The sequence below is a fragment of the Nestor notabilis genome, unplaced genomic scaffold (genome assembly GCF_000696875.1).
Source record: "Nestor notabilis isolate BGI_N333 unplaced genomic scaffold, ASM69687v1 scaffold7332, whole genome shotgun sequence".
Classification (NCBI taxonomy): domain Eukaryota; kingdom Metazoa; phylum Chordata; class Aves; order Psittaciformes; family Psittacidae; genus Nestor; species Nestor notabilis.
Genome location: NW_009919587.1, coordinates 46,564 through 69,888, shown reverse-complemented (window position 1 = coordinate 69,888; position 23,325 = coordinate 46,564). Strand labels below are relative to the sequence as shown.

Genomic DNA, 23,325 nt, shown 5'->3' with positions numbered 1-23,325 from the left:
ACTCTAGAATAAGATATGGGGATTAATTTCTGATAAAATGGGAATTAGAATTGGCAAACTGTCCACTGTGTTTTTTTGGTTCTGCAAATGGACTGAACAGAGGAAAAATGTGGTGTCACATCCTTATCAAATTGCATTGAGTGAGGTGGGAAGGTGGACGTTTGCCCTAATGTAAGGAGGATGACGCATAAGCAGAGATTGAGTTTTTGTATGTACCCCACCAATGAATATGTTGAACAGCTGTTGCAGCAAATGTAGACAGTAAATATTTCAGTGAATTAAATTAAGAGACTCATTTACATTGAGATTTACCCTGGGATGTTTTAATTGAGAGCCTTCAAAACTAAATTTTAGCTGAAAGTGAATAATGTTGAGGTATTATTGGTAAATTACATTCTGCTTGTTCAGTCAGTAATTGTATGTAAAAACATGAAGCTTTCCATTTGCAGCTAGATGAAAAGACAGACTTAATGGAGAGGTACTAAGTATGCCGGTAAGCTGGGAAAATGCTAGATGAGTCTTCCAGTTCAGGCAGTATGCAGGTACTACCAGTGTATCAAGCAGTTTGGTGTGTCAGTGACAGGGCATCCTGGTAATTAAATTATGCATACTGATGTGGAAATTTTTAAGAGTTTGCTGTCCACCGTCAGTGATCTAGATAAGCCATATGCAGGCCAAATATTCATGGTCTCTGGGAGGAAAATGCTTTTAGATCATTCAGATATTAACTGGTTACTAATTGGCATAAATACATCTTAGAATGTTCAGTGATTTACTTTGAACAGCTCTGCCTTCACATTGCAGTCTTGCTATGAATTAGGAGTTAAATGCAGTCTACATAATTATTGAGTAATTCTTTGGGTATTTTTTCCTTTTAGCAATAATGCGGTATTTTCATACCTTTCACAAATATTCTTATCCTTAGAATAAATATGAGAAGTTAGGGGAAAGAAAGAAGAAGGAAAAGAATTATGCATTCTGTGTAGCAGTCCTGAAATTGGTATTGAATGGCTTAATGTACAGTAAAATAATACAATTAGCCTACGGCTATGCTATGCACCATTAGATAGTGAGTTTGTATTTACAAGTGCACGAATTCCAGCTCTAAGGTCAATGAGTACAGAAGGAAAAGCATTCTTCTTTTTTTCCCCCTTGTGACCTGATTAAAGGAAGTGCTGTTGTTTTGCTTTTTTCTTTTCAGTCAATTAGTTATTGTATGTTTTAATATCCATCAGTATCTAACTTCTTACAGGTAATCAGAGTTCTCCCTTGATGCATTCTGGAGTCATATCCAAATTTGTAAAGTGAAGGTATTTTTCAGCCTGTGTTTTTCATTACTGCTTTTGTAACATTCAAATTAGACAGCTGTGGCCTTGGGGAATTTTGTGGTTGCCTTTGCAATTGAAAGTATTCATTAATATGGTATTGTACCATAAATAATATTATATTATGCCTGCAAGACAAATCTTACTAAATTTGCCTTTCAGTTACTTTTTCTGATACACTGATCAGTTATGTGAAAGCCCAGTATGATATTTCAGATCACAATGTTTTAATTTCTGACTGCTACTGAATGCATTGAACAAACCAATTAAGTTTAATCTTTATCTTTTTTATTTTATTACATAATATAGAGATAACTTAATTATCTTTGAACTCTCCAAATTTTGCTCTGGGTCAAAAACTACCTTAAATAAATGTCCTCTACTCCAAATTGTCTGTTTTATTTCTCCTTTCCACTTTGTGTTATTTTGGGGAGGTTTCAAAGGGAGACTTCCTGAAGTGCTGTTTGAACAAGGGTGGAAATTTCAAATGAGAAGATTCTTGGAGCAAATGAAATCTTAATGTAAGTCACTATCACACTAGCAAGCAGCTAGCTGCAAAGTCCTCCTTTGCCTCCTGGAAAATTCTTTATTAATTAGTCAAAAGAAACTGGACTTCGACTACAGTGTGGAAGACTCTTCATCCAGTTTCTTTATAACTCAGAAAATGAGTGGTAGAGTCATATGTTTCCATGGCTCAGCTGATCTGGACTGCACCCACCGGTATCAGGGAAAAGGCTCTTACTGATGTCAGTGAGTTTGGGGCCAGTCCGGCTGCCAACCACATCTTCTATGTTGACTTGGAAAGAAACCTTCCAACCCCTCTTAGACACTGTCACACTCTTCAACAAGCTTATTTAAGACATCTTTTGTATATTTAAAATAGTTCACTGTACTGTTTTGTATGTGATTAAATTGTACTGTTGCAAAATCACCAACAGCTCAGTATCTGCAGTTCATTAAAGAGACTTTATTTGGGATTAGATATGGATCATATCTCCACAATTATATATTCAGCTTTTCAGCCTCCTAAGAAGCAACAGGAACAGTAACAACACAGTCCTTTTCTGAGAGAAAACACTACTTTTATTATTTTTATTATTTTTCCTTATGTGATTATATTGCCTCTTTCATTGATCTAGCAACAGTGCTATATTCTGGTTTTGTGATTTTTAAGTAAGTAAAATTAATGACCTTGCACTTTTTAATCATTAAATTTGAATAAAATACTAACTTGTTTGCTCTTTGGTTGCTTAGTTGTATTTTAACTATATGGGAGTTGGGCATTCTTTGCACCACTGTTAAAATGGATTCTGACTGGGTTTTCCTACAAAGTATGAATTACAGCATTTCATTACTTTGTGGCATAGTTGCTCTTATAAAAAATGTATTTTATTGGAAACATTCTGTCCAATAAATTGTCATAACCTTGATCCAATATGAAAAATATATTAGCAGTACAATTTGTTTACTGACGCAAATACTGTATAAGGATATTACCACTTAAAATTTTGTATTGGTTTTGCTTATGTTTTAAAAAATTCTATGTCTTTTTGTGGAGCAATGTTTCTCAAACTATATATTGTAGTTTCCAAGAGAGTTAATGAAAGATTCAAAGAGTTTTAAAAAACATTAAAAAGAATTTTGGATAGTATGTATTAAATATTAATTACATTCATTGTTTAAAGAGAGAAAGCAAAAATAATATTCTGACTTACTGGGGGCACCCTCTCAGTTCCTTCAGTATTGGGCATGGGAAAAGCAGCAATAGGTCCTGGTAGGAGGAAGAGGGTAGGGACTGCAGGGCAGCACAACTGGGGACAGTGCATCTGGAGGAGAGGGGAGCTAAGTGTGGGTTATCAGCCAGTATGTATTGGGACTTCTTATTTCCCTGTGTTAAAGAAACTAAGCTGCTGTAAGTAAAGACTATTGATTATCTGTTTCCTGGCCAACTGACAGTGTGGGAAAAGGACCATAAAGACTAATGATCCTGAAGGAGGATGGTGCATCCAACATGTTTGAGAAATAGTACTCCAAAATGTATTGAAATACGGATTTTGTGTCTGTCATTGTGGGTTAAGATTGATGAAGAGTCTGTTGCATTACATTATTGAAACTATTCGAGTTTTAATATGTAACTTCTAAATTTCTCTGGAAAGCTGTTCCCATGGGTCAATTATTTAACTTTTTGGACCTGAAAACTTCTTCATTATATTGCTGTTTCAGCAATCTCACTTGCCCTGGACAGCCTACCAAAAGGGACTGCAGCAGGAAAAAGCTCTAGCCATTGGAAGGGAATTAACTCAGTGGTAAAACTGATCTCCAAGGCATCCAATTCAGAAATACCTCAGTGGATATCCATGTCTTTTTCTGTTTAATGTGCCTATGTATCGTCCACTGAATGGCTGCCATTGAACTGGAGAGCTACATGGCTGATTTATTTGCAGGTGCACAGATTGACTGGAACTGAACAATTGTGGTCTTTCTAAACTGCAATGCAAGAAGCCATGTAGATGCACTGAACCTGCAGGCCATAATCTGAAGGCTGTGTTTTCAGCCAGAAGGGTCTGAAGACTTTTAATCATTTATAAAATGAAAGCTGAACTGCTAAAGCACAAGGTGGTAGTTACCTTGTCCTCAGTGTGTTGAGCTGTTACCATGAGAGACCATTTGAATACTTCTACTATGTAACAGTTTTTACCAAGCTAGTGATCTTCTGGTGAAGTGGTGTATATATTTATTTAAAAAAAAAAAAAAGACCTATTTTTAAATTTGGATTCTTTCTTTTTTTCTAATTTCACAGCTTTTCTGTTTTTGTGGAAATAAGCTGGAGAGTTGACTTTGACAATATGACACAATTATGGAAAAGATAAATCATAGTTTTGAAACAGTCCTACAGGATTGTGCTTCCACTAGATTTTATTACAGTTTCCATCCCCTTAAGAGCTCCAGGTGCCATGGGAAGTTAGACCACTTTGCCATTCTATGAGGCACCACAGTCTTTCAGACTGTCACCAATTGCACTGTAATTTTTGAAAGTGTCAGACATAGGACCAGTTCAAGGGAAACCTGTTACTTTCAGGTAGCTGAATAACTTGTGGTTTTCTGTGGTACACTGATTAACATGTCTTCCTATTGCAGTCACCCTTAAGATCATTGAGTCCAACCAATTTAAATAAGTTAATCCTAGTCTGTAACATAAGGGAAATTCTTTACCTGTGTCCTCCAGCCTTCCAGAAGCTGGTCAGGACCACTAAAGGCTCATGAACCTGTTGTAAGTCCAGATCTCTGTCATGTTGAGCGTGTTTTTCCTTATGTGACATAGACCATAAACTCTGATTGATTGCCATCAGTCTAGTCTCTAGGGCTCCCTTTCCTTTTATCTGACTTTTCATGCAGGTAAAGTAAAAGGCTGTCTTCTTCCTCAAAGTGGAAAAGCGCAAATCCACCTACCCAACTTGTCTTCCTTCCAGTGCCTCTGTCAGTATGAGCCACGAACAACAACAGCCTCAGCTTAACAAGTGTAAACAGGGTCTAGGTCACAAAATTCTTTTTCCTTAAAATGGCTATTAGTTCTACAGGCTACTTAGCAAGCCCCAAAGTGTGCTTGTCACAGAAGTGCAAGGTATCAGAAAGGAAATAACCAGTGTTGTCTTAGTGGGTGGTTCAAGGATGTCTGTGGCTACAGTGTCACAAATGAAAATTTAAAGGATAAAATCTTTGGTTTTCTGAATTTTTATTTTTATTTTTAATTTATTTTTTACCCAGCTTTGCCCCCAACTTTATTCTTATTTTTGCAGACTTCCGTCTTCTTGTTTTTAGTGGTTGTGAAGTCTTTTACCTGTCTGGTTGTGTGTGTGTGTGTGTCTTTCTCCCTCTCTTCCTGTAAATACTGACAGTCCTTGATTGGCCTGGCTACAGAACACTGACATTAACTCTAATGAGCAAGGAAAGAATTTAGCAGTATCATTGTTTACAGGAGATGGTTTCCTGACATTCAAAAAGAGAAAACTTGTGTTAGTTTGTAGCTGTTGCTCTAAAGGTGGTCTTGCAAAGTTTTAAGAGGAAAATTTTAAGCATATATTTTATTATGTTTGAGATAAGTAACATCTGACACAGCCTTGTTCCTAGTACAAGGCAGTAACTGGCTAAAGGATGAGGTTTCCTAGGTGGCATGCATTGTTCTTACATACAGATTGAATAAAAAGTAATGCAATGGTGGAGGCTTTGCTTGATAAGCATAAATCTGAATGGCTCATCACTAGCTTATAAAAGGCCAACATTTTGAAAACGTTCCTGCTGTTGAGCTTTTGGGGTTTTCTGCAGTAGGCATAATGCTGCAGTGTCAGGATTAACACCTAGAAAATGAGAACGGAATGCCCTATTGGTCTGTCATAATGTATTCTTAATAGTGCTGGTAGAAGAATCTTTCTACACACCCATTCAGTCAGTATTTAGGGCTTCTGTGTTACTAATACAATGAGAAATGCTTGTGTCCTTCAGTAGTTATTTAGGTCAGAAATTAAAGATACAGTGAACTCTCTTTAACCCCAACACTTCTTTCTTCAAGAAGTTCACTTCTGAGAGATGGAGGGGAAAGTAAAGAACTCTTTCAAAGCAAAACTCAGCATTTGTTTAATATTAGATTAATTTTAGGGTATGTGAAGATACTGTTGTACCTGCTGTTTTGCCATTTTTCTTTTTCTTCTGCTTAACTATAGCTATCACACAAGCCAAGCAACATCAGGCTTTTGTTATTAGGCAGACATGTTATTAAGTAGACTAAAGCAATCAAAGTTTTCTTTTAATTTCCTTTTTCTATATCTGTATAGAGACTGTTAGAAAATCTTGCTGTAATTTCTAGCCCTACAGTGATTTAATGAAGACTTCAAATGGCTGGTCATTATTTAGCTAGCCAAGATAGTGAAGTTGAGGAACAAAAAGGAGTGCCTAATTAATGAGAGAGAGAGATATGTGATTAAGAGGAATGATAGCCAGAATGCATGATTATTCTGCAAGGGGTGTACAATTCATTTGCCTGTGAGTAAATGTTACTTTGTAAGGAGTGTGCTCAGGGGAGCGAGGAATAATAATAATCTCCAGTTTATGCTATCTCACAGCACGTGTGCTCTGAGGATGCAGTACCTGACTTTACAGCATCTGCAGACATAAACTGAACCTCTTACCATTAATTCTTAAGCTGTAAAGCAGATGGAGGAGATGACATTCAATTTAATGCCTACTTATGCACCTTTTACTGTAAACACTAGACTTTTTCTTTACAATATTAGTTTAATTAAGAGATTCACTGGATGTTATTTACTCATTAAAATTTTACCAATGGCTCTACTGATTACTGTTTTTATGGGCATTGGCAATCTCTCTGTGCAAAAGGGAAAAAAGATGTAATCAGAGGAGTCAAATTTATAAGCACAATACATGTCCGTTCATAGACTCCTTAGCATGAGTGTTTGTTTTCAGTCAGTTTAAAAGCACACAAAATATTAGAACATTAAACATTTCTTTAACTTTCTGAGCTACAGAATGTTTATAGCTTTTTCAAATAAAAATGTCTTATATATAAGGATAATCTTGATTATTTTTCTCTCTTTTGAACCAGCCTCTTATTCCTAGAAGTCCTACAAGCAGTGTTGCTACACCATCCAGCACTATCAGCACACCTACAAAAAGAGATAGCTCTGCCCTTCAGGATCTCTACATACCCCCGCCTCCAACAGAACCTTATGTTCCAAGGTAAACAAGATCATTTCAGGTATAATTCAATGTAAAAAAATATTTGTAAAGTAACTGACCATTCTGTTCCTACCTGTTTATCAGCCTCCCCTGTGGGATTAGGCTGATAATACTTCATTTTGCAGGTGAACTGGTTATTAAGAGTAGGCATGTTTTGCGTGTGTGTGTGTGTTGGTGTGAATCAGCGTCTTGTCTGCAAAACAGACAGTAGCCTTTACAAAAAAGGGTTCTGTATCCTATTTTCTCAAATATGGGATAATCTATTGTCTGTAACAGTCTCATTGCATTTCAGAAGAGCAAAAATTATCTGAAACCCTAAATCTATAACCAGGGAAAATTTCCTGTCTGTCCCCTCTCCTAATGATCATGATACAACAAGGGAGGCTGAGCTAAAAGCAAGAAACTTGCAACTTCAAGCACAGCACTGTTCTGTTCTGCTGTAGTGTTTTCTAGATATCGTTGATTTGTTAGTCTTAGAGCAAATTTCAGGATTGTGTTTTAGTGTTGCTACTCTGCAAGATTCTGCAGTCACCATGCTGTTCCCTGCAAACATATCTGCTACTCTGACCTGCCACCTGGCGTGGGTATTTTCATCTTTCCCAGGCCTCTGAGCTTGCTAAGCCAGGAAATCAGCAGATCCTCCTTCAGATTTATCACCCTACCCTCACACGACCTCAAATGATTCAGTATAATTCCATAATGTACACAGATGTTCCTTTCCTAAAAATCTGAGAGAATTATGGCATATAAATAATATGGAAGTAGCTACCCAGAAGTCTAGGAAAGTATTTTAGAGGAATCAGTATTTTTAAAGCTTCCATATTCTTAGACACAGACTATCATATGTGCAGTCAATGTGTTTTTAAATTACTTCTTGCTTTTCTTTTAGTTAACTTTCTTGAAAGGGTTGTAGGGGCAGCATATCTTTTCTTATAGCTGAGTTCCTTGTAGCTGAGTTTTTCTTAGACTTTCTTATCAGTAACTCTTCTAGCCAATTAAAAAGATGTATGAGCTGATACTGACAAGACTTTCCTGGGGTTATCCAGGAGTGAGGTATATAGCAAATTAAATTGCCTAGTAGGGAGGAGAAGTTGTGATTTCATAATAAATTCTTACTTTTAAGAGATAGGAAAAACCTTTCAGGGCAGAAGAGTGGCTTTCCACTTCATGATATAGATGTTGTCAGAAGACTTTTGTGAAGCCATTTCTTCCTCATCACTGCCTCATCTTTACCTGGCTTGATTTTATTTCTTGGAGAAAAAAATGCCATTTTATTTCAAATATGACACATGTATAACACAGTTGAACTTGTTAACACAATTGCTCTAGTATCTGTCTTAATGTGACAAGGAGACAAACAGAATACATAGTCTAGTTCAGTATTTTTATTTCTTATAATTAAATAAAAACATTGTCAGTCATGACACTTGAATTGCTCATAGGAATTGAATGTGTCTTTTATCTCTCTGATATGAGTATTTTGCTATGCCTATGTAAGTATTTTAACATCTTTATGTAGTCTACCCACAGAAAAAAGTCAACTATTTTATTCTAACCCATTAGTGTAAAAAAGCTGCAAAAAGAAACCCCAACCAAGACATAGTCTTAGGTTTCTCTTTGAATGCAGTAGTTATATGGTAAAGACCTGTTGCTCCTGAAACCGAAACTATCTTAAAAGAAATAGTGCCTTTGTACTGCTGCTGATCATGTTTACCACAACAAAAATAATTTAATTTGATAAGAAATGCATCCTCTTTTTTGAAGTATTTTTAGCAAATATTAATTGCTCAGCAGTTTTTGAGTTCCGCTCTAGAAACTGAGACGTTCAAAATGCATTTTTATTATTTGTAAATAACATTTCTTATATGATGATTATAATGTACTACCTTAGACCAACTCTGATTAAATCTTCTAATACATATTAGTACAAGCTGTAATCTTACAGAGAGATTAAGCTTTGTACATTTGAATTTTTTTATCAGCTTAATCCTGACAGGCTATACTTCATTTCACAAACCTGTCACACAGTGTACAGTGTTTCTGAATAATCTGTTTTGGCATTTCATCAGTTTATTTTGTCCATGATTAACTGTATTTAAGCATGTCTTGATTTTGGGTATTATCGAATTGTTCAGCATCTGTTTCTCAGTTTGTTGTTGCTGTTCCAAAGGAAAAAAAAAATCAAAAAGCAAAACACAAAACAAACATCCAACCAAGCAAACCCTCCTTTTGTTACTGGAATGGAGTAAAAGTCTTGATATTTTATTGTAAATTGTAAAAGCCTGAATCCATGCCTGAAGCCACCTTCAGTGGTGAGAACTGAAGCCTTCAACTCCAGAGGGCTGTGGCAAAGGGTGTTTGCCTGGTGACTCTACACTTCCCTCCATGCTTGTCGTAAAGATCCCTTCAGCTCAGGCTTATCACTTATTACAGAGAATTCCTTGTGCCAGCCCTTGATGGTAGCTGTAGCATCAACTAGCATTTGGCTGGTTTATGTCAATCTCTGTCATGGTACCTCCTGGGATCCCCCAGCACTGTCACCACAGAAAGTCTTTCCATGACTGGAGATGATCTCACAGCACCAGTGGGGCTGCACCAGCCCCTTGATGAGCCAACACCATGCCTACGCTGGGAAAGCAGCCTGGCAAAGTGGTTAGTGGGGAGTTGTGGCACTGTGCTGTTGCAGCCAAGGAAGGACAGCCCTTCCTTATCCTCCATGGCTGCCTGGATCCCATGAGGGTTTGCTTCATCCTTAGATGGAGCCTCAGGGAACCAAAGGAAGTATGGGTCAGCACACAGCTGGCTTGGAACTTACATGGCAGTCCAGAGGGGCAGAAGGCCACCAAGGCCTCATGCCCAGCATGAGGCCCCAGCTGCTCTTTTGACTACCTCTCATCCATTTTGCTACCCAGAAATTACTGTCTGATTAGGTCTGTTGCAGCCATCTCCAGGCACAGTACTAACAGCAGGTTTACTGAGCCCTGCTTCATAAAATGCAAAGAGAGGACTCCTACCCCAGGCACACCTTGCTCTCTTATTTGATGCCTTTAGTAGTTTGTATTTTCAGAGAGTGGAGGAGGGGTGTAGGAGAGGAAAAAGCCATTATCTTGGGGATCTGTACACAAACTGCAAAGTGCATGCCTTGCAATGCATTGCTGTCCTGGGATAGCAGCTCATGATCAGGTGCTACACACCCTATTTGGTACTGCTATGTGACTTCTGGACCTAAACTGATTGTGTAAGACTATGTCAAATGTCTTGTACATCATGAGTCCCTGGTTCTTGCTCTGGGATTAGTTTGTAAAGAACCAGATTGAATTTGTCCATGCTTGCAATATGTATTTAAAAATTCAAGTTTAAAAAAGTAATGTTGACATTGTTTCTCTTCCCTAAATCACAAAATGCTAGGTAGATTTAAAAAAAAAAAAAAGAAAAGAAACGAAAAAAAAAAGAGTAGCTGAATGTCAGCTTTATTTCTATGATTCTTTTCAAGAGAAACCGGTAGATGGATACAGTTTGTAAAAGAATTGAATAAGCAGACATGTGTGAGATAACTGGCACATACATGAGTACATATGTATGTATGATGTGTGATCCTGATGTTGGTAGATGATACCTGTTTCCTGCTTGTATTAAGTATTGACATATTCACAGTTTGTTGAAATATGCATAGAAAAAAAAAGACAAAACACCAAAACCCAATGTCTTATCCCAATGTATTAAAAACCTCTCTTGTTTATTAAAGGGATGAAAAGGGAAATCTCCCATGTGATGATGTTGGCAGACATATAGTGGGCAAGCCAGTTCATACAGGATCCGAATCTCCAAACTCATTTCTTGACCAGGAATATCGGAAACGTTTTAATGTGGTTGAAGAAGATGCAGTTCTATACTGCTATGAGTATGAGAAAGGAAGAACAAGTGGTCCTGGAAGGAGAGAGAGCACACCAACATATGGTATGGCATTAATCTAATAAGGATAATCACCATTTATTGACTTTAGGATTTTTGTGCATCTGCTTTTGTTTTTAAGAATGAAAATCTTTTCAATGGGTATTGATTTTGCTAACAATTCTGTACTGCTTTAGTCCAAGTTCAGCCTACAAGCTTATTGTGTGCAAGAAAAGATATATTAGTTACTATGATAGGGAAACACACACGCGCATTCATGCTACTTCCACATTTTGGATTTTGACTTATTTAGGGTGAGAACTCAAACCAATTTCTGGTGAGAGTTCTACTCCTCAAACCTTGATCCTCCAGATTATTTTCCCTTTGAATCTGTTGGAAGTCTTTCTTTAGCTAGTATTGTAAGTTGTTTCACCTTTGGGATGGGAGAATTGTTTTTTTTTTTGTCAAGTGTAAAACTGTGCACTCATAGAGTTGTTAGGATATAAAAGAAAATGAAGAGGAAATCTCATGTTTAAAAAAGGTATTTTGACTACTGTGGTATTAGCTGAGCACACACTTGAATATTTTTTCATCCTTCTTTCTATTTTCATCCAGTTTTTAAACTGAGCACAAGCTGTATGTTGAAATTGTTATAGTAATCCTGACATCATATCCTTTTGAGAAGAAAACAGACTTAATTTATGAGGAAGCATAGATTTAGTACGTCATGCAGACAAGCTCCAAAATCACTTGAGAACCTTGATATAAATGGAGCTTGAGCTGTGTAAAGTATCCTCAGGGCCTAGAGCAATGTGCTCACACAACATTAAAGGGTACGTTTTCATAAAATGCACCCTTTCTATGCACCCTTTCTACACAACTACACAATCCTGCTGCACATCCTCGGTATCCTTTTGATTTCAAAGGGTGTTCAGGTGCTTTCTGACCATGCCCATAGAGTACAAAAGAACTGTTAAGTTTTCAAAGTGGGCATGTCAATTTTATTACTCCAGTTTTTCAACTATTACAGTTGGTGGACGCAGTCGGTTCCATTAAGAGAGATGTACCCTCTGTTCCAGATGTTAAATTTTAATTCTGGTAGTCTAGAGTGAAAAGAACACATTGCTTCTTCAAGGACTGTTGAATCCATTATTCTGTTACAGGTTAGCTCTTTTAGCCTTTTCTTCTATTAGCAGAAAAGTTTATAAATACATGGATCAAAGACCGCCCTGAAAATCAGTCATTATTTAACACGTGTTATACAGCCTTTCACTTTTGATCTCACTTCTTTTTTAATGAATTTACACCATTGAGTCCACTTTCATTTAAGTGTGTTTTCTAAAAATTGTAATTTCAGCATTAAAGTTTCCCATATGGCATTTGTTAGCATAAGATTTGTGGCTAGGCATGACTTTAGGATTTCACAGAAATGTGGAAAATGACAATAATGCTCTTCTGGCTCATGGTGACCCATTAAAGAAGGTCAAACAGAGTTCCAAGGCCTAAAGAGATAATTATTTTCAACACGTACTTATTAATTTTGTAGTGGTGTTAATTTTTTTTTTTTCAATTATTTCTCAGTCCTCCTTTGTGAGAGGTTAATAGGACTCTCCATAATTTATTGGAATCTTTTGACATTTTTTGACAATGTTAACAGGGAGATTTTTCTTTCATGTTGTATAATTGTTGCTATAATTCTAGCTGTTGTGTAATTGTTGCCTCAGAAAGCTTTTGTTCGCGTCCAAAGGAAGACATTTTCCTGAGTCTAGTCACCTGGGAAAACAGATATAGGGAATCCATGGGGATCAGCAAGAACAAGATAAGCAGGGATAGCAGGGGAATGAAACCTGAGTTTAAGGAAAAGAAACAAACTTGGTCATTTCATGTTTACTGCTAGCTACAAAAAACATGCACTTTGAACAGCTAGAGATTTTGTAGAAAATTTGTTTTGGCTATAGCTTTTGGTAACAATCAAACTTCACATGATTTTATAGCTTTTCTACCTTTTTAAGTGTTTAGGTCCTTTCAGTAAGGTACTGTCAGTTCAGCCTCAGAAAGAAGAGAATGTTGTATTTCTAGAAAAAGTAACCTTGGAAAGTTACTTCCGATCAAGTATACATGAGCCGAATACATCCCCACTCAGGAAATTACTTCTTAACTGTGTGCTGTAAATCTCACCGCTTCAATCAGGCTTAAATATGTGTCCCTAAATAGTAAAATAAATTATAAATTAAAAGTTAAATATATATGTGGTATTTCCTGAGCAATGATGTATTTGTGACCTGATGCTGTGGTCTGTACAGAACGTACAACTTTTTTGTCAATTATTTAAAAAGACAGTACAACCTTTTAACATTGTGCTGCCTGCAAGGTATTGGTGTATTTCCCATGAATGCCATACTTCAACAGGTCGATAGACATGTTTGAGTATTTATATTCTTTTTCACTGTGTCATGGATTTACCTCAGAAATGTGGAGTAAGACTGATCACTTTTATGTAGGGGTTTTCTACTAAAATAATTAACAAGATTAATAATTTTTTACTGTAAGCTCTGCTACTTTTAAAAACAAATTATTTCCCACTTTTCAGTTTTGTTATCAGTAGGCTGATTTAAAAAAGAGCAAAGGCTGACCTTGTTGTGAAAACATTTTGTTTCAAGTCTGCCAGATACTGTGCCATATGCTATGCTATTCTATGTTTCCTTTCAATATACTATTTAACTTGCTAAAAACTTCAGACCACTTCAAGTAACCCCTCTAAGTTACATACCACACTTTCACTGAATTTCCAACTATATTTGGGGAATCCTTAAGCAGAAATCATAGTGCACATCTTTTAAAATCAATTCAGCAGCTTCCAAATAAAAATTTTAAACATATAACAGTCTTCAGCTTTTCTGCCTCATGCTGTCTGAAACCAAAGTGAATTTACCAACAGTAATGTACTTTGCTTTCTGTGGATGAAATCCTACAAAAGAAATTACACATAGAGGTTTTCTGCTTCCTTTCTTACTCAGTCGCTGATGGATCTTTTAAGCCCACAGCAACGATGCTATTTGTGAAGGTACTTTAGTGATGTGGACACATTTCTGTTACTTAACAATTCACATATGCTTTAAAACAGTTCTCTCCACGTGTGTGCCAGGGGCTTCCAGAATAATAAATAGATATTGTTCAGTGAAAACTAAAGTAATTTGAATGCATTTTTCAGTCTCTAATGTCATTCTGCTGATGATTTTTTAGGGCACTGGATTTATTTTCTAAACTTAAAAAAACCCCAAATCCATTAAATACTTAGCTGCTTCTTGTCTGGTAAAGCAAACAGAACTCCTCTCTTAACCTCTTATTCAGAGGCGATGCTGGATCCTCTTTCGTAAGCAACCCTGCAGAATAGCAGCTTAGCACATAATTTGTTCCTTCTCCTAAAGAATGTTAGTTTAATGCTGCCGTATGGTGCATGATCTCAATTTTTTCCTCTGTTTCCAGGGAAACTAAGGCCTATTTCTATGCCAGTAGAATATAACTGGGTGGGGGATTATGAAGACCCCAATAAAATAAAAAGAGAGAGTAGGAGAGGTAAGTGATCTGAACACACATCTTGTACAAGGCATTATGGGTTTTATCATGCTTTAACCTATATATTTCAACATCATTTTGCTGCTTGCTTAGATACATATTTTTGTGAACCTGTTTGAGGTTCTTCCATTATGTATACTTAAGTTTTTGTAGAGCCTCTACTAGGACTGAGGAGGTTGCTCAGCCAGGCAAAAGAAAATCATGACTGCAAAGCCCTGCAGTTTGCTTTAACTCTATATTGGCATTTCATTGATTTAGCTGTATTATCCAGTCCCTTTTTAAAGTGGCCTTAATTTTATAATGCTAGTGGACAAATGTATGGTTATTACTGATAAATATTGTTATGCTTAAATGAGAATTATATCTCACATTTCTCTGTCTTCATGAGTTCTTTTTGCATCAAAAACATTCTAGAGCAGCATGGGATTCACCTCAAAATAATCAAGGATAAGTTCTTCAAAATTCTGGTTTGTGAGGCTCAGAAATGTAACTTCACATTCAAAATGATAACCTCTGAGGTGGCTATTATCTCCCAGAAATGAAATGTTACAGTAATGATTGACATTTCTATAAAAACATTAAGTAAATGTTCAGTAAAGATCAAAAAAAAAAAAAAAAAAAGGAAAAAACTGTTAGGAATTATTAGGAAAAGAATACAAAATAAATTAAGAAATTTTCTTAAGCTGCTGTGTAAGTTCTTGCTCATGCTGGGTGTGTGTGCAGTTCCGGTCTCTTCATCTCTTCAGAAAAATACAGTAGAATTGAAGAAAGTTTAGGAGACAACAAAAATGATCAGATTTATGTAGTGGGGTCAATTCAGTAGGCTGGCCATTATAAGTTTGGGAGAATTTAGGCAGGAAAAAATTAAAATTTATAAAAATCCTGTGTGGAATAAAGTAAGGTAATAGGTTTGTCTATTTTTTTCTGAAACAAGACCCAAGAGGTATCAAATGCCTCTATTGAGTGCTGGTTAAAAAGAGCTAGCTCTCTGTGCACTTTGGATTCAGGCTAAGGAACCTCTTGCCACAGTAGGTTGTGGATACTAGAAGTTCACATTTAAGACAAAGAAAGACCAGACAGCTTCATGAATGACAAATCTGCTGAGGTTTCCTAAATTCACAAACATCACTTCTGGATGTCAAACATCAGGATGTCCCTGAGCTACACGATGGTAGATGCTGGAAGAGTATTCAGGGAAAGTATGGATGACACCGTGAATGATCTCAAATGAATGTTCAACGCAAATTACTTTTAAATGTATGGCACCATAGTCATTTGTATTCAATAGAATCTTGTTTAAAAAAATGATTACAGATATGATGATCATAAGTGTATCATTGCTCATTTTTTGAACACTCCAAGATGAAATTTATTGATGTGGGGCTTCTTTTATATTTTGTTCATTTTATTTTTAAAGATACCAGAAAACAAGAAGAATCATGAATTTTCCCTACCAAAAGATTGCTTTCTTATTATATACAGAACAAAGAAGCAAATGGGTTTTGTTAATGAAATAGTCTGGAAGAGTTAAAACTGTCAATAGATCTTAACAGGAATATTATGTATTTTGGACACAGGATTAACATACATACAATAATTCACAATGATATTTTGCATTACTTTTCTTCCAACAGAAAATTCATTGCTTCGCTATATGAGCAATGAGAAAATAGGTCAAGAAGACTACATGTTTCAGAGGAACAGCAAAAAAGATACTGGGAAAAAGTCCAAAAAGAAGGGAGACAAGAGTAGTAGTCCAAGTCATTATTCGCTGTTGCCTAGTTTACAAATGGATGCATTGAGACAAGAAGTCATGGGCACACCTGGACCAGAAACTTCTTTGTACCACGTAAGTAAAAGTAACATTAACAAAAGTCAGTGCTCTCTCTTGGTTTTATAGGGGTGTTGAAACATCTGTTGGATTTCTGCTGTTGCACAGGTTCTTATTCTTTGTACAATAACTAGAATCTCAAAGAAATACTTCAGAATTCTTTATTTTGCTGTTACAAATGTGGTATGGACACCAGTCTTTTTCCTTTAACTAGAAGATATCATGTTTGAAATGGAGTGTGATATCTCTGTCTTGACTTACTTGGCACTGATGGAAAGGGAAGAAGCAGCAGTTTCCAGACTGACTAGAAACCTTCTTTCCAGCATCTCTGTCACTGCAATATGCTAAGTCTTATCAGAAAACCCCTTTACTACAGGTACTTGAAAGGCCTGATAAGTGCAGGAAAACTTGTAAGAGTTTGGTTTTCCTCTGAGGTAAGGGGAGACCTAATGTGTGTAACTGTTTTTAACATATAGCCCTCAACAGCTCAAGTAAATGTGGAGGAAGGGGTTCTGCTGAGTAGGATGTAAAAGGAAAATTGCATTAACTCACTAGTTTTATGTGTCAAGAAAATGGAGTTAGAAGATCACTATGTATTTTAGATATTTTATTACATTCACCCCATGAAAGTACTTACATTTTAGAGCTCAGTAAAAGATTTCATTGTAGAGAAATCTACATACAGTAACAGTACAGCAAAACAATAGAAATAACTGGAATTATCATAATCTACTAACAAAGATTGTGTACTTCAGGTTGCCAGTGTTTAAGGGAGATGCCAGTGTGGTCTTGTCAGGATGTCTGCTGTGAAAAACTGGCAGGTGGAGCTTCGCTGAACCTTTAAGAGAAGTAACTTGGTTTCCTGTTGTAAAATATCACTACGGATTATCACATAACAGTTGGTGTAGATTAATTGAAACTAATGGAGCCTTTAGATCTTTTTACACAATCTGAGTGCTTGGTGAATTGGCTTCTAAAACTCCTTAGTGTGCTGCAGTGTATAGGTGAGTCTGATAAATTTCAAAGAAGATGTCATTTAGTATTAAAAGTAAGCACTTATGGTGCACTTTAATTAAGTCAGGTCCCCAGATTCAAGAACTGCTATTTCCTTTCTTTTTCATTTATAGTAATTTAGGTATGTGACTTTTTTTTTTTTAACTTTATTATTTCCAACTTCAGGTTTGTGCTTTTTTTGTTATGTTGGAAAATTGATAGTGGGGAGATTTCCACTTGCAATGGCAGACTGGCAGACTGATGTATAGTGTTTCCCTAATACATGAAACCAACAAGACTGTAAGTGTCTCCAAACTGTCGTCTTTGCAATATCTGCAGTCTTTCCTAGAAGGAATCTAATCAGCACAAGAGCCCTTGAAATCAAATATTTACATAACAAAATAGAAAAGCTATTTGTGCAGTGGAGGACTTTCAGCTCTGCAAAGAACAGTGTGATAAATTTGCAACACTTCCCATGTATTGAGAGAACACTTATCTGTCAATAACATTTTTCTGTTAGTATACATTAGATTCCTGACACTTGCAGTGAGAGCAGATAAAGAACAGGGTAATGAACACAGATAAAACACAAGAAACTCATATCTGACTGCAATACAATTTTATTTAACTTAAGATAACAGATAAGACAATGAAAATGCACTTTACCTTCAAATTGCAAATTGCATGTTAAAGGTCACAAAGAAGTGGCCATCCTGTTAGAAAATGATTTTTTTACAAGCATCAGCTACCTAGTTTTCACACTTTGGATTATCTGTAAATAGGAGCCTCTGGATGAGCCTGAGTTCAGTGCGGAGGAATAGTGGTAATTCCAAAAACTGTACTAATAGTAGTGAAAGAGACTGGAGGGATTGATTAGGGTTTTGTTTGGTTTTGTTTTGTAAGATTTTTAAGATGTGAATGTTTTCATCGTACTAGAATATCAGTGACAAGAGAATACTGTTGCTGACTGCACTGCATACACAAGCCAGTGCAGCTCCTACCATGTGGCTGTAGTTGAACTTTTACCTATAATGCCTCAATTGTTTGTATTAGTTCCCAGTACTAGAGAGTACTCCACCAGGCTTGTTAAGTTGTTCCAATCCTAGTTGCTTTTGTTGTTAAACCTTTTCACCTGTTAGCCAGTGTTTACCTGGTTTCCATGTGCAAAATTACTTATAAATGGACCTTTATCCTCTAGGTTTAAAGGTCTTTTCGTTACCAAATTTTATTTCCCAATTTAGGAATCTACAGGTTATAATCAAATCACTTTGTAGCCTTATCTTGCTTAAAATAAACAGAATGAGTATCCTGGGTTTGCTATTAGAGAGTGTGTTTTTACATCCTTTCATCATTCTCATATTTCTTTCAACTCCTCGTATTTAATCCTGAAGTATTCTGAATATCCTAAGCGTCCTTCCTGAAGTTCGTATGCCAGAACAGGCATACATACAGAGCAGGACATAAATTTCCAGGAGCTGGATAGAAAGCAATAGTAATATTTCTATTCCTGTTAGCTACCTCTCATTAAATATTTAAAGGAGTGTTTACCCAATTTAACCACCGACTTGAAGTGAGAGTATGTTCATTACTTGGGTTTGGCTTTATTTTTATTGTAATGTCACTTTTCCACATCACTGATTTGCAAGACTGGTATTCCCCCAGTCTTACAATTTATATCTGGCATTCTTTGTTCTTAAATATTTACCAGTCTGTATGGTTGACCATGTTGAAACATATGACTTCGTGGATATGCTTGCTGAATAATCTATGTCTCTAAAGCAACCCTAAGAATGAAATACCAAAGACTAAGGGTCCTGGGCCCTCAAATTGTCCCCATGTGATTCCCAAGTCCATAACATGAAATATTGAAGCTCCAGGAATCCAGGGTCTGCTGTAGTATGAAACTACTCAAATCTTTGTTTTGAAATTATCTCTTCAATATCTATATTCTGTGAAATTAAAAAAAAAAAAAAAAAAAAACAAACCACATTTAATTCCTTTAATTTTTTTCTCTATTTTCTTTTCCTTTTTTCTGAATTCTCTGGAATAGAAACCATGCTGCTCACTCATCATTCAGATCTCATGTCATTCACTGGTCTTTGATTCTGTGTTACCTTTATTCAATAATGTTTTCATTCTTTTTTGAGTCCATTGATATAAATGTTAAATAACTTTGGACTAAGAATGCATCACACTAGTTTAAGGATAAATTCCACTTACAATTTCAGGCCTCTTTCCTTTTGAATTTTGCAGCCATTGATGTGTGCAGGTTGATTACCTTTTACTGTGAAGGTTTTCTGCAGAAAAGCAGCTTTTGCAGTTATGCTGACTTCAACTCCTTGCTTTTATACCTGGCTCTTTAGAAAAGAAAAATCTTTGATCAAAAAACTACACTGATGAGTTAAAATTACCGCAACGGAAATGGTATGGTTTTGTCTTGTAAACAAAGTGGATGGTATTAAAAAATAACCATGGTAATTCAGCAGTGCATGGTGGTTGTCTATTTGCCTAAAGTTATTTTGAAAAATGTCAGCAAATTCAAATTGTTATATTCTGAAGTGATCACAAGAATGTGGCAGTCTAGAATTTTCCTGACCATCAGTATACTAAATTTGTATTACATCACTGGTTCTAACAATTCTGTGTGATATCACTGACCTGCTATTACAATCGAGGCTGTGTGGTCAATGTAGCATTTCAGCTATGGCCTTGAAAAGTGAATAGCATTTACTTTTGTCCACTGAAGATAACTGATGGTATAGCTGATATAATAGCAAGAGAAAAAGTAATTTGTCTTATGTCTGTGAAGTAATTATCTCTCGTATCCACTTATCACATTTTTTTTAATCCTCACAAAGTCTCTTCACCACTTTGCTTTATTTTGTTTCCCATTCCAGAAGGTGTTTCCAGCCTGTGTTGACTTCTAGCCAAGTTGTTGGTTTTGCATTCTATTTTTCTTCCTCAGTATTACAAAAGAAATGCCAACACAGAGTGCTAATGTTTTTATTAAACCAAGGCACACTGAGCTATTGCTAATCTAGTGTGCAAGCAGGTGTTCAATGTCATCTATTACTGTAAATATAAAATGGTGCAGTTAAAATTGTCTTGAACCTTTGGGGCACAAGAAATGAAAGCTCTGGCACATTGTTATAGGTTTTTAAGTTCATTATGTTATTCTGTATAGAAATTTCATTGGTACGTTGTGCTTTGTTTTCATTGTAGGAAAATAATGTGGTTATTTAGGAGGGAGATAGTGTCATGAGTCAAAAGAAGTTCCATATCAGGTTAATAATAATCAGCTACTATCCAGATCAATACAACTTTCCCTTAGTCTAGAAACAGAATTACTATGGGAAGAAAAGGTTGCAGCCTATTGTGTATGGTAGTTACACAAGAAAAAGTTGCTTACATACTCTTTCCAAACCTGTACAAGTAAATTTCTATTACTGACCTTTTTCTTCTCGCTTCCTGCCTCTTTTTCCCTTTGCCTTTTCCAGTGTATGCTCACTTGTTCATATGTATATAGCGATTCCTAATGTCTTGCTTGTCATAGGAAAAGTGATAAAAAAGTAAGATTCTCACTTTGCTGATAACCTGTTTAAAATTGTTTAAATTATTAGTTTTCTTGATCCATTTAATTGTATTTGGGGAAAAAAAAAAAGAATAAAAAGGAAAAACATGTTTATTAGCAAGATGTACCAGTTAAAGTTCATATATCTGGAACAGGTGTCTCAGGAACAGATGCAGAAAGAAAGAATTTGTTACATAGGGATTTTGCTGAATCTACATGTGTAGATATGTACACATGCACTCTTAACTCACATAATCTATTTCGGCACTTGCTGCAATGAGCACCTACAAAGAGACAAACACTTTCCTTTCTACTCTGCTAGTGAGGACACTGAGATAATGATGAGACATTTGGCCAAGGTTACAATTTCAGTTGTCTCTTCTTTTCCAGTCCTTGTGAGGTTGCTGTACCAGTTCACCTCAGTGGGTTTGCTCAGAAGAGCTGTTTGATCTGCATCAGTCTGGGCATGCAAAGTTCAGTTGTTTGCAACAGTGATGTTGTTGAACATACTTTAAGTGAAAATCTCCCCAGGGAAATTACAGATTCCCCAACACTGGACACTTACAAGATTCAGTTGGATGGGGTGCTGGGACCTCTACTCTAGGTCATGCTTGCCTAGAATGGTGGGACCAGATAATCCTTGAGGTCCCTTCCAACTTGGTGTTTTTTGGTTTTATGATTCTAAGATTTGGTTATGGACCCATTGCAAAAATCAGTTTTCAGCCAATAAGATAAATTGGAAAGGAGACAGTAACTTTAAAAAAAAAACCAAACAAACTTTTCTGCTTAAATGATGCATATTTCTGGATATTTCTTGCCTCCCACCCACCCCTCCAGAGAAAAATACAGGAAAAAGTTCTTTTTAAACATTTGATTCAAATTTTATGTATTTAGGTGTTCTCAATACAGAGAAGAATTTACCAAAATCTTATGAATTTGAAAACATTAGTCTAACCCTACTTGAGTGGTTGATTATCTCTTACTCTTCATATCCCTTTTTGCAGAAAGGCTGAAACATAAAGTACCTACATTTTTTTAATGAAAATTCTTGAATACACATATGCTTATGAAATTTTTTCATTGTACTACTCAGTAACTAGCACTTAAGAAAATGCAGAACATAGACATACTGATTTCGTAATAAACCTGTGCACAATCTACCAATCAATTTGTTGTAAAAATCTTATGAAAAGAAGTGGCATATAATAAGTGCTATATACTGGAAAACTATTAACAAAAAAGAAAAAAACAGAACCACCCCACTGAGAAACTAATAGTTTATTATAATTATAAGCATCACAGTGTTTAAAGAATTTCTGTTTAGTGAATTTCTGTTATGGATATTTGTAGCTAAACGAAAAATGAGTTTGTAGAGGAAAAAAATTGAAAATCAGTTTGCACAGATTTTAAGTAGGTGTCTGAAATCTAGAATGTCATTGTACCATTGCAGCAGATGGAGTTGGTACATTTTCTTCTGGAAAATATTTGAAGTCCAACTATGGCAGTATTTAAATATCAAAGCTCCCTTTTTCTTTTTCTCCGCCCTGTTTTCACAGATGTCTATAGTTAGACTTATTATTATAAAATTAAAGTCTAGCAGCTGATATCAAAGTCCAGTTTAACCTAAGTGCATAGTGAAAAAAATATTTTACATTAGTATTTCCATAATTTTTGTTAACATTTGAATTAATATTGCTTCTTCTCTATGGTCTTTCATCTCTATATATTTGTATTAAAATAATACTGAAGCTTGCAGAATGATTACAGACTTACAGGCATCAATCATCAGCAAAGGAAAGTTTAAACTCCTTGAAAATGTACTTGTAAGAAATAGTTGATTTAAAATATATACTTGTGTGAAAGTTAAAAAGCATTAGCATTTTTATATTCCCAGCTAAGAAACTGTAGCGAATTTCAAATAACTATCCAGAAATTAAATGAACAACGTGGAGAGGTTTTGAAATGTTTTGTAATTGTGGAAAATTTTAGTCTATCTATTACCACAGTAAGAAAGGATTAAAAAGCTCATTTCTCTGCTGCTTTGTTGCAAATTAGCCCTTTACAGTCTAAATATAATTGTGCATGCAGTAGCTTCCACTGTAAAGGTACAAAACCAGAAACCTCAACTGAAAGTAGTGAATACTGTAGAAATTTCACAGGTGAAAAAAAAATGTCATTTTTCATGATGTCTGCCCTTTTCAAAAATACCTCTCTCAGGCTGGACTCCAAGTAGGCTCATGGGTGCCTCAGTAGAACAAGGCTAATAATCTGAATTGCTATGATGCCCTAGTTTCTTCTTCAGGACTTTTATGTTTATGAAGATCCAGGGGAGGCTGGCTCTGGTAAAAACTAGACACTAGGATATTACTCTCTGGAGGTGACTGGAG

The 23,325-nt window shown here is 35.9% G+C and overlaps 1 protein-coding gene across 1 annotated transcript in view; it reads left to right on the top strand.

Moving 5' to 3' along the window:
• The window catches only part of CNKSR2 (connector enhancer of kinase suppressor of Ras 2), a gene marked incomplete at both ends in the record, with an annotated part of 61,548 nt that overhangs the window by 3,078 nt on the left and 35,145 nt on the right, over positions 1–23,325 (top strand). The window contains 4 exons of the mRNA XM_010010295.1: positions 6,943–7,076; positions 10,822–11,033; positions 14,454–14,543; positions 16,178–16,392. Of these exons, the coding sequence (XP_010008597.1) occupies positions 6,943–7,076; positions 10,822–11,033; positions 14,454–14,543; positions 16,178–16,392 (651 nt within the window). The remainder of the gene's footprint in view (positions 1–6,942; positions 7,077–10,821; positions 11,034–14,453; positions 14,544–16,177; positions 16,393–23,325) is intronic.